Below are 16216 nucleotides of genomic sequence, written 5' to 3' on the forward strand. Positions count from 1 at the left end.
AGGAGCCTGGGGAGGGCAATAACAGCCTCCCCAGTCCCCACAAAGGCCCTCTGGAGGCTTCAGGAGCTTCCCTGAAGCCTCCAAGAGATGAAAAATGGCCCTATGGGCAACCCAGAAGTTCGGGAATGGTAACTTCCGGTTTATCCATAGGGCCGTTTTTCACCCTCCGGAGCCTTCGTGAGGTTTCCCTGAAGGCTCCAGAGGGTGAAAAACGGCCCTATGAGCAAACCAGAAGTCTGTTCTTGAACTTTGAGTTTGCGAGTAGGGCCAGTTTTTCCCGTGAAAAACGGCCTTTAAAGAAGGCCAAAGTCAGCTGGCCAGCATATGTATGCGCGCTGGAGCTGACAGGGCAATGCCTTGCATGCCCTAACAAATGGCTCTGCATGTATAATATAATCTTATAATATTGTTTTAATATAATATTAAAACAATATTACATTCAGGTAAATCCCCAGAAATGAATAGGAGTTCCATTAGATATTATGATTGAATTTATTTTTGACATTGATGAGTTTTCTGAAATGTGGCAGCCTTCAACTAAAAATTAAGCTGGCTTAAAAAATCACTGTCCAGTTTTCAAGTTTGACAGATTCTAGCTGACCCTCAGTCCCAATAGTAGCTATTGAAGCCCATGATTAATGAATTTCCCCTGCCTTCTTTTGCAACCTACTCATGGAAGGAAACCAAATACTGATTTCTGTGAGTGGATCTTTAGGGGAAAGTAATTTCTATTTACATGGGTAAACAACATTCAGCAATTATAAAATCATAACATTGGAAAGGACTTTGGAAGACTTATAGTTCTAATGCAAACTGAACTGTAAATTAACTGCTTGCTGGCAGTGAGTTTTTCACAAATCTGCAGGTGGACTGATGAATTCATTTCACCATTATCTTGGTCAGTTGAGCTAAAGGGAGAAATGGCCAAACATTTGCCAAGTTCATCCCAGTCTTTGCTCAATCAAAATACCTTCCCCAGGCTTTTGACTTTGCAAGTCCTATTGCAAGCTTTTTAACAAGCCAAAACAATACTGGATTATAAACTGGGAGATATAATTGCACTGGGAAAGATGAGGGGATGGTCTTTTCTTCCTCCATTTTATGGTTATTTTATGATTTGGGGGTATGTTTGCTGTACTTGCCCCCCAAGAACAAAAACATAAAGGATCTTTTCCTCCTTTTCAACTCTCTCTCCTTGAAACTTTCATTTTTCTTACTAATCATAGTCAGTGTAAGGGCTCCTCTCCTAACTTAAGAAAGTGAAGACTCTTGAAATGGGGTATTTCAAAAGGAACCTTTTATTAAGTAGAATGGCAGCCATTGAATTCAAAGCAACATTTGAATCCCCTTAGGCAATGCAAGTAGAATTAAAGCAGTAGAGATCCCTCCCATTACTTAGAATGCAGATTTTAGCCAATAAACAAATGTGAAGATGTTTCCTTTACCAACTGCCCTGAGAGCCGAATAAACATACATTCCTGTTCTGTCCCCCCCTTCACGGCTCTTAACAAACGGCAAGACAGGCAAACTTAAAAGGACTTTTCTTTATCAGTTCTCAGTTCAAACTGGCTTCGAGCCCAAAAATAACATAAATACAAGTCTCCGACAACAATGCAAAACAAAACTCTTACAAGCAATGCACTTCTCCAGTGTAGCCTTGAATCAGGGATACAAGAAACAGAAAGCACTTATCCAAGTGTAACAAGCAATGTTGTACGAACCAAGAAACACACGAAGGAACGTATGTTGACTCCTGCAACTAGGGCGTGGCAGCATCCGTCCTTTTATCTCCAAACCTGCCTCCCACAAGCCCCAGCTGCATAATGAATCTTGTATCCCGAAAAGACTCACAGCAGACATCTGCTGAGTCACAACACATTCCCATGGCTATCTTCCATTAGACATTAAAGTGAAATGTCCCACATGGCCATCATAAACATTCCCTGAAATGGTGAGGGGATCTCAAGGCATTTTGGCACCAGGAAACCAGTTGTAAAGTATCAGTTGTCACAGATACTGCTAATTAATTGGGGCCCCCTCCTCCAACTGAATGGCAGTATCACTTTTAGGAATCTGACAGTCAGATTCCTGTAACTCTATCATTTTTCTGTTTTTTCAGAGATTATTATCAAGAGATTTTATCAGGTCATTGGCTTTAAAAAGAACAACAACAAAAATCTAATGCCCAGTGCTTCACTGTTCAAGCAGTCCAGGATGAAATAGTCATGGACACCAGTAACCTGAACGGACAGACTGTGCCCACATTAACACATACTATCTAGCTAGAGCACATTCTTTAACTACCATACATTAACATCAAGGCAGACAACACAGCATCATGTGTGCCAGAAAAGGTTGAGAAACATTAACCTTGACATGAACAAGAAAAGATGCCCATAATTAGCCTTTATGGCAGTCTAAGGACAGGTTCATGTTGAGGCTGTCCTTGTACCAGGACCAGCAGGATAAGCCTGCATTATTACAATATTGTGAGATGGGGGAATACCTATTACCAAATTGTAATATGCTTCTTCAGCTTTTTGGATGAGAAGTGAAACATCTTCAAAGAAAAACCAGAAAGTCCAGTTGCCTCTTGAAAAAAAAAAGCACCTTTGAGACAATATGGCCTGGATGACTTAAAATCTCCATAGAAATATTGCCAAATGTTTAATCATGTTTATTGTATTTGCACAAGTAATGCTGAGAATATCTTGAAGTTATATATTCCATTCCTGTAGTATGAGGAACCTCTTTTTTTAAAGTGAAGGATAATATTGACAGTCTTGGGTTCCTATATACAATAATGTTTTTTTTTTAAAAAACCTCCTATTTGTCATTTCCCTAATTATGTAAATTTAATTACTAATATGGATAGGAAGATACTGCCTAATTATTCATATATCAGCATTGGATCTGAATACATGAATATATGTATGATCGTCTGTCTGTATGTACAGTATCTATGTGTGTAATTATTTATTGGAAGGCAATATATCTTTGGGAATTCATAACTTTAGGTTAATTTAAGGTAAAATATTCAATGAACATCCCTGCATGCTTCTAAGCATCATTTTAGTTTCCAAATAGAAAGTGCTCAAGGGATTTACACTGTATATTATTCTGATCATTAGTAAATATTTTGTGTTTGTCTGTCTGTCTGTCTGTCTGTCTGTCTGTCTGTCTGTCTATCTATCTATCTATCTATCTATCTATCTATCTATCTATCTATCTATCTATCTATCTATCCACTGTGTGTATATATTTGTGGCACATGTGTCTGTATTTCTATTCATAATATTCTTAGGGAGAGCTCATTAAAAATATTTTAACATACATATGATACTTTTTCCTAAAATAACGGCTTCTATTAATGCATCCTAGCAGACCTCTGTAGCAATACTTATGAGCTATCAAAGATTATTCATTTCATTTCATTTCATTCATTTATTGAATTTCTATGCCGCCCAATCCCGAGGGACTCCGGGCGGCTTATGACTTCAAGTGAAGAAAAAACAGCAGACACTGATGAGTTGTTAAGCAGCTATCTTACCCTAACCCATTCACAGGGTCTTCCTTGGCATACAAAGGAAGAAAAAACTGATACCTATCATATGGAATATTTTAAGAGACACAATATATAGCTGATTCTAGAATTCTGTACACTCCATTTTTGACAGTTTTTTCCTGATGTACTGCGAAGACACAATGTGAATCATCACATGTCAAAATGAAATGTAAATAAATTTCCTAATCCCACTTATAAAGTGTCTGTACATAAAGAAAATACTGCCATTAAATATAAAATCATTTTAAAATAAGCGCTAGAAATAATTTTACATTATAGAATATGTCCTGTAGATTTACTATTTGTTTATTATGACATTATTTGTATTTACTTATTGATTTTAATTGTAAGCTACCAAACTCAACACTCATTCAGTTGTTGTTTTTTGTATTGTATTAAATTAGATAGATAATATTGTATTAGATACAATATCTAAAAATATTTTAAAACATAATGGGGGTGGGGGTGGGGAACATGCCAAATCGGCAGATCATGACATGCTAAAGTTTAGGGAATCACAATTTTAGAGATCATTTAAAGATTACAGGGTCAAGGCAGTCCGATTTTCTGGGAAAATGCTATTCCCAAAAGCAGGTGTCACGACTGAAAATTCCATTTGGAATAGCATTTCCATTACTTCATATATCATGTATAACTGCCAGAGAGAAATTTAGCTTAGACCTATGAGTCTCATTGCCCATTTCCATCCATTTCTTCAGCAGCCTAAGAAAGGGCAAGGAAATTAAAAAAAAAAAAAACTATTCTCCTTCTCATCATAATGAATTGATTGTATTAACAAGGAATGAAGTTTCTATATAAATCTTTGTGACAGTAAAAATAAAATACCTGTGTCTTGTTGACAGTATACCAAGCATTTTCATATAGGAGCAGTGTATCATTTGTCTACATTATCTATACACAAGTGCATCCTTTTTCTGGATACTATTTTTTTCAGTGATTATAATCACTTGATAAACTTTTGCGAAATTGTCATTTACCTTATTCAGAAATATAACTCTGACATTAAGATTTAGGAGGCAGAGATATTATCAGAGACTGCATGTTAAAATATGAACAACAAAACTTATGCTGTGTGATGAATATTCTCTGAATTTTATTGGAAAAAAGTGATATGAATTGTAGCCTTTGAACAGTGAAGTTCTTCAATATGAAAAATATTTACATATTTTCTTTTTAGCATCTACCAGAAACAGAAAGTGTTTCAAGAGAATATGAAAGATCACCTTTAAAAATTTATCACCTTTAAAAAATTTATCGCAAGCAAGATGGCTCTGCAGGGATGTCACCAAATACTAGTTTTATACAATTAGTGCATTTTGAAGGAACAGATTGAAGCTGTGAATGATTCCAAAGAGAATATGGTACGGAAGTGAGGTTAGAACTAAGTAAAAATAAAAAAACCTAGTAAAAGCTCAAACATAGAAGACCATTTTTAGAGATTAGAATGCCTGCAAAATCTTGCGAAAATCACCTTGTTGTGTGAAGCAGAGAACTGCTTTTTTCTCTGATAACTTATTATAATGTGCTGTGTGTGTATCTACACAGCTTATAAGTTTATAGTTTTATCTGCACTGAGTTTTGTTCGAATTTTGTTCTAAGTTTCTGTAATATCCCACAGGTGCTTTTTCAAGAGGCAACTTAGGATTTTGTGTTTTTTTTTAACACATTTCACTTCTCATCCAAGAAGCTTCTTCAGCTCAGAAGCTGAAGAAAAAAACACCTTTAGCAATAGCAGTTACACTTATATATCGCTTCATAGGGCTTTCAGCCCTCTCTAAGCGGTTTACAGAGTCAGCATATTGTCCCCAACAATCCAGGTCCTCATTTTACCCACTCGGAAGGATGGAAGGCTGAGTCAACCTTGAGCCGGTGAGATTTGAACAGCTGAACTGCAGAACTGCAGTCAGCTGAAGTAGCCTGCAGTGCTGCATTTAACCACTGTGCCACCTCGGCTCTTGACCTTTGGGTCAACCACAACCTGGATGACTGAAAATCTCCATGGAAAGATTCTGCAATAACTTCTATTTATATACATGTACAGATATACAATTTCTACTTGTGTATTATTATATACTGAGCCATGGTGGCGTAGTGTTTAGAGTGTAGTACTGCTGACTAGTTCTACTGACTTCCAGCTGCCTGCAATTTGGCAGTTCAAATCTTACCAGGCTCAAGGTTGACTCAGCCTTCCATCCTTACGAGGCGGGTAAAATGAGGACCCAAATTGTTGGGGGCAATATGCTGACCACTTAGAGAGGGCTGCATAATTGCACATGTACCAAACTGACAGTAATGCTGGCAGCAACCCATCCCTGGTTCATTGATTTATAAATTTAAACAAGCATGCACATATTAATAGTGTAGTTTTTCCTGTGGTCCTAATTCTTAGGATACAAATAACGAAAATACAGTGATAATGAAGAATGTCTTTCATTCTTTTTTTTTTTTTTTTAGAGATTTTAGAGATTTTATTAATATTTGTAGGCCGCCCTTTTCCCTGAGGGGACTCAGGGCGGCTCACATAAAATCAGGGAGGGGGAATACAAACATTGACATAGAGACATATAATAAAATAGCAAGCAACATACATTCATCATTCGGGAGGGGCGCCTATCCTTGTCCCCAGGCCTGACGGCTAGCCAGTTCTTAAGGGCTGTGCGGAAGGCCTGGACGGTGGAGAGGGTACGAATCTCCACGGGGAGCTCGTTCCAAAGGGTCGGGGCTACTACTGAGAAGGCCCTCCTCCTTGTAGTTGCCAGCCGGCACTGGCTGGCCGATGGAATACGGAGGAGGCCTAATCTATGAGATCTTATTGGTCGCAGGGAGGTAATTGGCAGAAGGCGGTCTCTCAAGTATCCAGATCCACTACCATGCAGGGCTTTATGGGTGACTAATAACACCTTGAAGCGCATCCGGAGATCGACAGGTAGCCAGCGCAGCTCGCGGAGGATAGGTGTTATGTGGGTGAACCGAGGTGCACCCACGATCACTCGCGCGGCCGCGTTCTGTACTAGCTGAAGTCGCCGGATGCTCTTCAAGGGCAGCCCCATGTAGAGCACATTGCAGTATTCCAGCCTAGAGGTCACAAGGGCCCGAGTGACTGTTGTGAGAGCCTCCCGATTCAGGTAGGGTCGCAACTGGCGCACCAGGCGAACCTGGGCGAATGCCCCCCTGGTCACAGCCGTCAAGTGGTGGTCAAACGATAGCTGTGGATCCAGGAGGACTCCCAAGTTGCGAACCCTCTCTGAGGGGTATAGAATTTGACCCCCCAGCCTGAGTGATGGAATATTGATCGAATCTTTGGGAGGGAAGCACAACAGCCACTCGGTCTTTTCTGGGTTGAGCACAAGCTTGTTAACCCTCATCCAGTCCATAACGGCCTCAAGGCCTCGGTTCATCACGTCTGCCGCTTCATTGAGTTGGCACGGGGCGGACAGATACAGCTGGGTATCGTCCGCATATTGATGGTATCTGATCCCGTGCCTGCGGATGATCTCTCCCAGCGGTTTCATGTAGATGTTGAATAGTAGGGGGGATAAGACCGAGCCCTGAGGCACCCCATAAGTTAGGGGCCTAGGGGACGATCTCTGCCCCCCCACTAACACCGACTGCGACCTGTCCGAGAGGTAGGAGGAGAACCACCGCAACACGGTGCCTCCCACTCCCACCTCCCGCAGTCGTCGCAGAAGGATACCATGGTCGATGGTATCGAAAGCCGCTGAGAGGTCAAGGAGGACCAGGATGGAGGAATGTCCTCCATCTCTGGCTCTCCAGAGATCATCGGTCAATGCGACCAAAGCGGTTTCTGTGCTGTAACCGGGTCTGAAGCCTGACTGGAAGGGGTCGAGATAGTTTGCTTCCTCCAAGGACCGTTGGAGCTGGAAGGCCACCACCTTCTCAACAACCTTCCCAAGGAAGGGAAGGTTGGAGACTGGGCGATAGTTATTAAGAACAGCTGGATCCAGAGATGGTTTCTTTAGGAGGGGTCTCACCACCGCCGCTTTCAGTGCGGCAGGGAAGTTCCCCTCCCGAAGAGAGGCGGTAACAACCGCCTGGATCCAGCCTCGTGTCACCTCACTGCTGTTAGTAACCAGCCATGAGGGACACGGGTCCAGTACACAGGTGGAGGCACTTACAGCCCTCATGGCCTTGTCCACATCCCCAGGGGTAACATCCTGAAACTCAACCCAGAGATGTTCTACTTGATCCTCCTGTGCCTCGGCTGGAACTGCGGGGATGGAGTCCAAGTCCGACCGAAACCGAGCAATTTTGTCCGCTAAGAATTGGGCATAGTCCTCAGCTCTGCCCTGCAAGGGTTCCCCCGCTTCCCTTTTATTCAATAGGGAGCGGGTTATCCTAAACAGGGCGGCTGGGCGGGACTCAGAAAGAAGATGTTCTTTCTTTTTTTGAAAGAACATCTTCAGTGTTTGGCAGATTTCATTACTAGGGTGAAAAAAATAGAAACCTAATAGCTGTATTTCAAGAATACTTGCCTGAAATCCAAGGAGCTTTTCATTAGGCTTAATGTGTCTCTGGAATTCACACTCTACTGGTTGTATCACTTTGATTCCATCTTCATAAAACACATAGAACATATTACCAATTCCCAGACCTTAGGAGCAAAAAACATGTTAAAGTATATTAAACATCTAATGAATAATTATTAAACAAAATTAGAAGCCAAAGAGATTGATTTGTTAATCCATGAGAAGTTAGTAGCTCTGATTCTAGAGGGTTTTTTAAAAAAATGTAGATTCAAGAGTTCATGGAATAGCCTCAATGACAAACAAATGACCTCATTAATATCACTCTAAAATTATTTTTAAGTAAAAAGGAAACAATCCTTATACTGTACATGCCATTATCTCATATCTGAGACTAAACAATGGAAGTTATGTTATGCCATAGAAAAATAATAATGGTATAATATGCTTTTCAAAAATAGCATTTTACTTATAAGGTAGTATATATTTCAGCCAACCATGACTTTATTATAGAACATAATTGTGTCAGTACAAATATTACTGGATCATTTGTATAACTGATCTGACAACTAGAGTTTCAGGGATGGTATTTTTTAAGATAATATATTTCACAGGATACCAACATGAAAACTAGTGTTGAGAAGGCCATATATTTTTAGGACTGAATTTCTGACCTGATAAATTTTTGTAGAATTTTTTAAAGATCAGATCCAGCAATGGAAATGAATTTAATTTAATTTAATTTGGGAGAAAGCACCAAGAAAAAAACTTATTCCCTCCAAAATGATTGTTTATCTGGATATAAATGAGGATTTTGAAATATTAAAAAAGATGGAATACATCTTCTCGTCACAGTACATTTTGGGGGTGTACTTCCCATTTTTTCTAGGGAAGGAAAGAGATTAAATACTTCCTTTGGATTACTATCCATTAGGTAACAGATTACAGGGAGAGGAACAAACCAAATATACTTCCTGTAAAATCCATTGTAACTTTTTTGTGTCAGGAAATAATGAGAACCGCCCTCCTCCATATTATTATTTTAAATACAGCAAATTCTTCAAATCTATCATTGATATAGGGCCTGCAATAACTATAGGCAATTTACAAGGATATAAAATTCTTATCACATTTCTATTTCCATTTAGAAATCCCCTTGATTTTTAACAAATGAAGGTGAAACTAAGGATAGAGACAATATTTGTATTCAATTTTATAGCCATTCATAAATCTAGAGAAAAGATTAACACTCAAGTATATTTTTTAAGCAAAGAAGCAATTATTTTGTCATTTGGAATTGGGTTCTTAGTATTCTCTAGACTTGGATGTCTTCCTGGAGACCTTTCATTATGAGACTAGGTAACATCAGTTATTTTATTTTATAAAATATTTATAAACAATTTCCTTAATCAAAGATAACCAGGTACACTTTCAGAAACACATTATAATATCTACTGTCGCAGTATGAAATAACTGAAGCAGAATTTAAATACAAGAATGCCATATAAAAAGACTTAAAGAAAAATATCTCCAAATGTAATAATTTTTGCAGTTTATTACAAATCGTATAAAAATAGTGTCCAAACATACCAGTCCCATTCAGACATCCATATATCCCTATCAGTTTCCTATCCAATGAAATACATTAAATCCTATATTCTATCTATAGACCTTTCTCTTGAATCTGTATATCCAATGTTTAAAGGATGCAATCATACATGAAATATTTCTGGCTATTATACCCTTTGTCTCTGTTCCAGATGCAGGAAGGAGTAAATCAGGCTTCTGAAAGTAATCTAACTTCATTCAAGTGAACAAGAACAAATCTTTTCTCAAACATTGCCATAAACTACCTAAAAAATCTACAAACCCATTTTGTCCAAACATATCACTATCAAGGTCCCCATCATACAATATAGCTATGAACTCACCAAAAACCTTGGACTTCTCATAGATAGGAGGGAATACTCTATCAATTCACCACTATTGTGCCTCCAGAAAATCAAAGACCTAAGAACAGAAGATGAAATTATGTTTTTTTTATGATGTCCAGAACTCTTCCTATCCACAGATACAGAACTAGCAATAGAATCCATTGCAGCAGTACTATACAACACTTTCAGCCTAACAGAGTACAACAAGATTTAAATATCAAGATCCATGGAACTCATAGCCTGGCTTTCATTTTGACACCTACTTTTAGCTTAACAAATATACCAAAAGAGGAAAACACCCATGGGATCAACACTATTAGGAGTCATAGCTGAGACCGTGATGCAATGTTTGGTAGCAGTAACAATTTCACACATACAAGTGAAAATATGGTTCTGCTATTTAAATGACATTTTCGTCATAAGAAAAAGAAGCAATTAGATAAGTCAATCAACGCATCAAGGAAATAATAAAATTTGCAAGGAAAACAAGAAATCAACAATACACCGCCTTTCTAGATATTGTCATTAGCAGAGGAAGCAATGGCAAATTAGAGACCCAGGTTTTTGAAAAACAATTTTCATTAATAAAGTATTTTACTTTGAAATCCGCAACCCAACCATCCATAAAAAGAACTGTATACAAACATTATTCAGACAAGCACAGATACACTGCAATAACTTGATATACCAAAAAGAGAACAAATATCATCTATAGAATATTTTCCAATTTAATGGATGCCCAGCCTAATGAAAAAGTAACTAACTATACAATCCACAGCAGTACAACCATTATAACCTTCAAAAAGGATAATGTACTTATACATCAAAGACTATCATGAAAGTCTACTTGAGTGGCCAGCTATAACAAATTTAATGAAATAAAGAAATGAAAACAACGCAGGGCAACATACAGACTACAGTACTATAGTCACTCTGCATTATTGTAGCACATAAACCAACCAACTGCCTCCAAGCAAACCAAACTTCATGTTAAGCAATCCAAAAAATCCAATAATCAAAGAAATAAAATCAGGACTCGATTACAGCATACAAAGGAAGAACTGTAACAGCCATTTATGTAGGTCAGATGGATGGAAGACTAGCAGACTGTATGCATAAAAACTGGCAGTCAGAACACACAATGAAAGTTCCTTAAGTTCGTAACAGGACAGATTTAGCCATTTTCAATTGGGAAATTGAACATCTTAGATCAAGGAAATGTAAAATGCTAAGGAATTTCTAGATGCTTGATATTCAGACAAATTACTCATCAATAGACATGTAGAAATAAACCCCACTCACATAACATTTTACAAAACCCTAGGAAGTAAATAAGTCTCCTATAACACATCCCAGCACCAGTGCTTCCCCTTCCCCAGGAGTCAACACCCAAAGAAGCAGAAAACAGCACAAGATAAGAAATCAGGAGCAAACCATATCCTAATTAAGGCACCATACAGAAAGAAAACACAATTTCAATATGACAGACAGGCCAATCTACTATGTATCCAATAAAACTCACTGCCCATATTGATGGCATTATCTAATGATAATAAAATATCTACAAGAGAAAAACCAAATTAAAAGAACACTAAGAACCCAACAGCTCAACCTTGAATAACATATATTGTCTTCTGCGTGACCCGTCAAAACCGCGCTCGACTAAACCGCGTCACTGACGTCATCAACAGGGCAACAACAGGGTTAGGATTAGGTTTAGGGTTAGGTTAAGGGTTAGGGTTAGGTTTAGGATTAGGTTAAGGGTTAGGATTAGGTTTAGGGTTAGGTTAAGGGTTAGGTTTAGGGTTAGGTTTAGGGTTAGGTTAAGGGTTAGGTTTAGGGTTAGGTTTAGGATTAGGTTTAGGGGGGTTAGGTTTAGGTTTAGGGGTTAATTTTAGGTTTAGGGTTTACAGCGTGCTTCTGTCTCCGTGCTGTTGTCGCCCTTTTGATGACATCAGCGACGCGGTTTAGTCGGGCGCGGTTCAGTCGAGCGCAGTTTTGTCGGTGAACCGTCTTCTGTTGGACAAGTTTTAAAAAGAGATTGGATAACCATTTTTTTGAAATGGTATAAAGTTTCCTTCCTGGGCAGGTAATTAGACTACTGTGTTTCCCAGAAAATGACCCTCTCTTATATTTTTTCTAACAAAAAAGGCACCAGGTCTTATTTTTTTGGGGGGGGTATGCTGTTCACTGACTCACTTGAGTTTGTCCCCCCCCCCAGCCTCTTTTTCATATCAGAGGCCTTCAGGAACTTCTTCATCCAACAAGGCTTTCCTGAAGGTCTCTTCACTAAAAAAAAAAAAAAAAAAAAAAAAAAACCTTCCGGATCAATCCAGAGCTCTGTTATTGTCTACAGAGACCTTCAAGAAAGCCTTGCTGGCTGCAGCAAATGAAATAAGCTGAGGTTTGTGAGGCCTGGCTGCAACTATCTGAAGATAAGCAGTAAGGTAGCTCCACACAGCCTCCCACTCTAGCTTAATTTTACTGGTGCACCCTGGAGTGGGCGAGGTCTTAATTAGGGCTTATTGTGGGGAGTGACGGGCTTATATTGAACGCATGCGTAAAAATCAAGCTAGGATTTACTTTCTGAGTAGGTCGTATTTTTGGGAAAACATGGTAGTCACTAGAAGACTTCTATGGTCCTTTCCAATTCTGTTATTTGTTCTGTTCTGTTTATGAAAGTATAAAAATTTTACTAATAGCAGAGACATCCATAAAGGTTCAATGTGTCCCCAATCTTTCTACATGTTTCTGTAATTCATTTTAACATATCCCTCTTATATCAAATGGATAAATTTGATTTAAATTAGTAAAATACTATAGTTAGGTGTTGGCACATGAGTTAGAAGAATCTAGTCAACTTTTATAGTTTTACACAAAGAAATTAGTAAGTGAATATTTTCACACCATGGAACAGTGACCAAATAATATCTGCAGATTAAACCACTATTAGAGGCAAAGGAGACAATAAAAAGCTGATAATCTTGTGAATGAGTTTTACGATTAGATTCAGTAAAACTTGACATTTCAAAAACACAAATTCCTTAAAACATGCAATATATTATTTGTGTTTCATAAATTCCATAGATGTTATATGTTTTAAAAGATTTATCTCTATCACTTTTATTGTTAGTTAAACTTCAGTTCCATTTTTTGGAATCTGTTGTTTAAATTTTTTAACTAGTTCTTTTCTATATTTTATGGACTTAAGTTGAATGTTGATACTTAAAACATTTCATTGAGATAATCCATTAAGGTTTTGCATGTGAGAAAGATCTTTTTAAAATTAGGAATGTTATATTTAAATGTTAAGTCCATTCATATATTATTTATTAGAAGCAATGATCAGAGTATGAAACTTTAAAAGATTTAAAAGTTTAAAAGATCAATAGGTATGTAACTTCAAGATACCAGATAACACAATTTTTTTTACAAGATTCACAAGATATCATTCTTTACAAAAAAGATGAATTATACCCCTCAATCAAAATTCTAACAATAGATAACATAATTAGCTGGATGGTTTATGAAAGCAGAAGGGCATATTTAGGAAAATATCCTCCACTGGAATTTACTTGTGATAATGTATATGTCATGGTGCTCTCGAGTTGGCAGCATAATGCCCCATAGATACTGTTTTTTTTCCTCTGAATGAAAATAACCATATTCCACTATTTGCAATAACAAGCAATTTAAATTAAAGCAGCAATTTATGAAGTCATAATTAAAATATAATAACTATAGCTATCGTGTGCTTGAAAGAACTAACATGTATATGAGACAAGTTCATTATTATAGAAAGGAGAAAAAGTTATAGTACCTTCCTCTCTCCATAATATGTTAGCAACTGCAGCATGTAAGGGAGAAAGAACAGAAGAAAAATGAAAAATAAAAATAATTAAGAGTGATACTGCACCTTTTTTTTAAAAAAATGAATCTATTTGGCTTATGTACTTGTATATTTAAAAAAAAATCTCTATATTGTTATATAATATATATATAATTTTTTACAACTGGCATTTACTCCATTTTGGCAATTTTCAGTAGAAATTATATGTGGTCAAATGTAAACATTACTTAATTTAGTTATTTTTCAAGCAAACATATAGACATTAGGAATACTAATACCACACTATAATATACTATCTTATGCTGCCTCTTGCTTTAAAATAACCAGTAAAATTTAGAAAGGAGGACTTAACTGTAATTCATGTAGATAACATATCCACCTATGAAATTGCATTTCAGACTGTTTAAATTAATAGGATTTATTTGAAGATCTTTGGATTTTTCTTTTTTTTTATTTATATATATAAGATTTTTTATTAACCATTTCCATAACATATAATCACATGTAAATTATTACATAGACAATATCATGTTATAAGAGAGGACAATATACATGTGCAATCATATTGCTTTAAAATCAAGCCTAATATACTTCCCCCCTCCCCCTCCCCCCAAGCCCCCACAACCTACCCCCCCCCGACTTCCCAGAACCCGTACACGGCATAGATATTTAACAACCACAGTCTAAGATATATTGATAAAAAATAAAAGTAAGAAGTTAATGACATCTTTGCGTTGAACTTAGCTCCTCCTTGGAATCTTGGGATTTTTCTGATACAAAACAACTATACAAAAATGTTTTTATGTGTATGTGTACATGTAAATAAAATAATCACATTGAAATTGTAGTTCATGGCATTTGGCTTCTAACATTTGGCAAAGAAAAAGAATATATATATATATATATATATATATATATATATATATATATGTATGTATGTATGTATGTATGTATGTATGTATGTATGTATGTATGTATGTATATATATGGCTCGTCATAAGAGACCATCCAGACAGAAACCCAATATTTTTACTGTTGTCTTTGTTACATTTGTGTTGTATTTGTGCTGATAAATAAATAAAGGGAGACTAGTATAGATCTATTTCAAGCTATTTAGCTCTCTTCAGCTAGCCATACCCTTACTGGGATTCAGGTTCCAATATATATATATATATATATATATATATATATATATATATATATATATATATATATATATATATATATATATATATATATATATATATATATATATATATATATATATATATATATATATATTATATATATATTACCATGTTCAAGGTTTAATCTAATTTTAGTTCCAAAATTTTAACTGAATTGGCAAATTTAATAATACTGAGTCAATTGGCCCAGATTATGAAAGAGAAAGAGAACCCAAATTGAATCAAATAAGAAAGTAATAAATGTATGTCCTCTAACATAGAAGGAATAAAAATGTATAAAAACCTAAACATTCTTATTCTGGGATAAGATCTGCATTCAGTAGATTTCCTGGAAATTCAAATCTTCATAACTGAATAGATGATAAGCGAAATAGTTAAATGATGTGAATAGATTAATTATGTGAATTTGTTGATTGCTTAGAAATAGGCTGTTTTGCGATGACTACACAGAGTTTACTGCAGATATTTTCTTTTTATACCCTGATAAATATCTGTTGCTACCTAGGATTGAACTCTCAACTCTTCTGAGGTTGAGAGTTTCTTTATATATTTTGATACACTACTGCTTCTCTCTCTCTCTCTCTCTCACACACACACACACACACACACACACACACTTTATATATAATATTTTTTATTGCAGGTAGTCTTCAATTTATAACCACAATTAAGCCCAAAATTTCTATTGTTATGTGACATATTTGTTACGTGAATTTTGTCCCCATTTACAACCTTTTTGTCACAGTTGTTAAGTGAATCATTGCAGATGGTAAATTAGTAACACAGTTGTTAAGTGAATCTGACGTCCTCGTTGACTTTAGTTGCTAGAAGTTTACAAAAGAAGATCACATGACCCCAGGATACTGCAACCATCTTAAATATGAGCCAGGTGCCAAGCATCTGAATTTTATCACATGACCATAGGGATGCTACATAGTCGTGTGAAAAATGGTCATAAGTCACTTTTTTCACCTTTGTAACTTTGAATGGTCTCTAAATGAATTGTAAATCAAGGACCACCTGCATAATTGGATTTTAGGAGCTTCATTTCTAAAGCATTTCTTTTATACTAAATGGATATATTAAGCAACTACTATGTTTACTCAGATTTAAGAGTAAACATATACGAATTAAATTCCTTTTCCCTGAAAATTCTATAGACACTACAATAATAT

At 36.5% G+C, this 16216-nt stretch overlaps 1 protein-coding gene across 1 annotated transcript in view; it reads right to left on the reverse strand.

Annotated features, from left to right (window-relative positions):
* The window catches only part of FSTL5 (follistatin like 5), a 180918-nt gene that overhangs the window by 41586 nt on the left and 123116 nt on the right, over nt 1-16216 (reverse strand). Inside the window, exons 8-9 of the mRNA XM_032223653.1 lie at nt 13825-13851; nt 8080-8198 (exon numbers count right to left, since the gene is read on the reverse strand). Of these exons, the coding sequence (XP_032079544.1) occupies nt 8080-8198; nt 13825-13851 (146 nt within the window). The remainder of the gene's footprint in view (nt 1-8079; nt 8199-13824; nt 13852-16216) is intronic.

Source organism: Thamnophis elegans, chromosome 9 (assembly GCF_009769535.1).
Source record: "Thamnophis elegans isolate rThaEle1 chromosome 9, rThaEle1.pri, whole genome shotgun sequence".
NCBI lineage: Eukaryota > Metazoa > Chordata > Lepidosauria > Squamata > Colubridae > Thamnophis > Thamnophis elegans.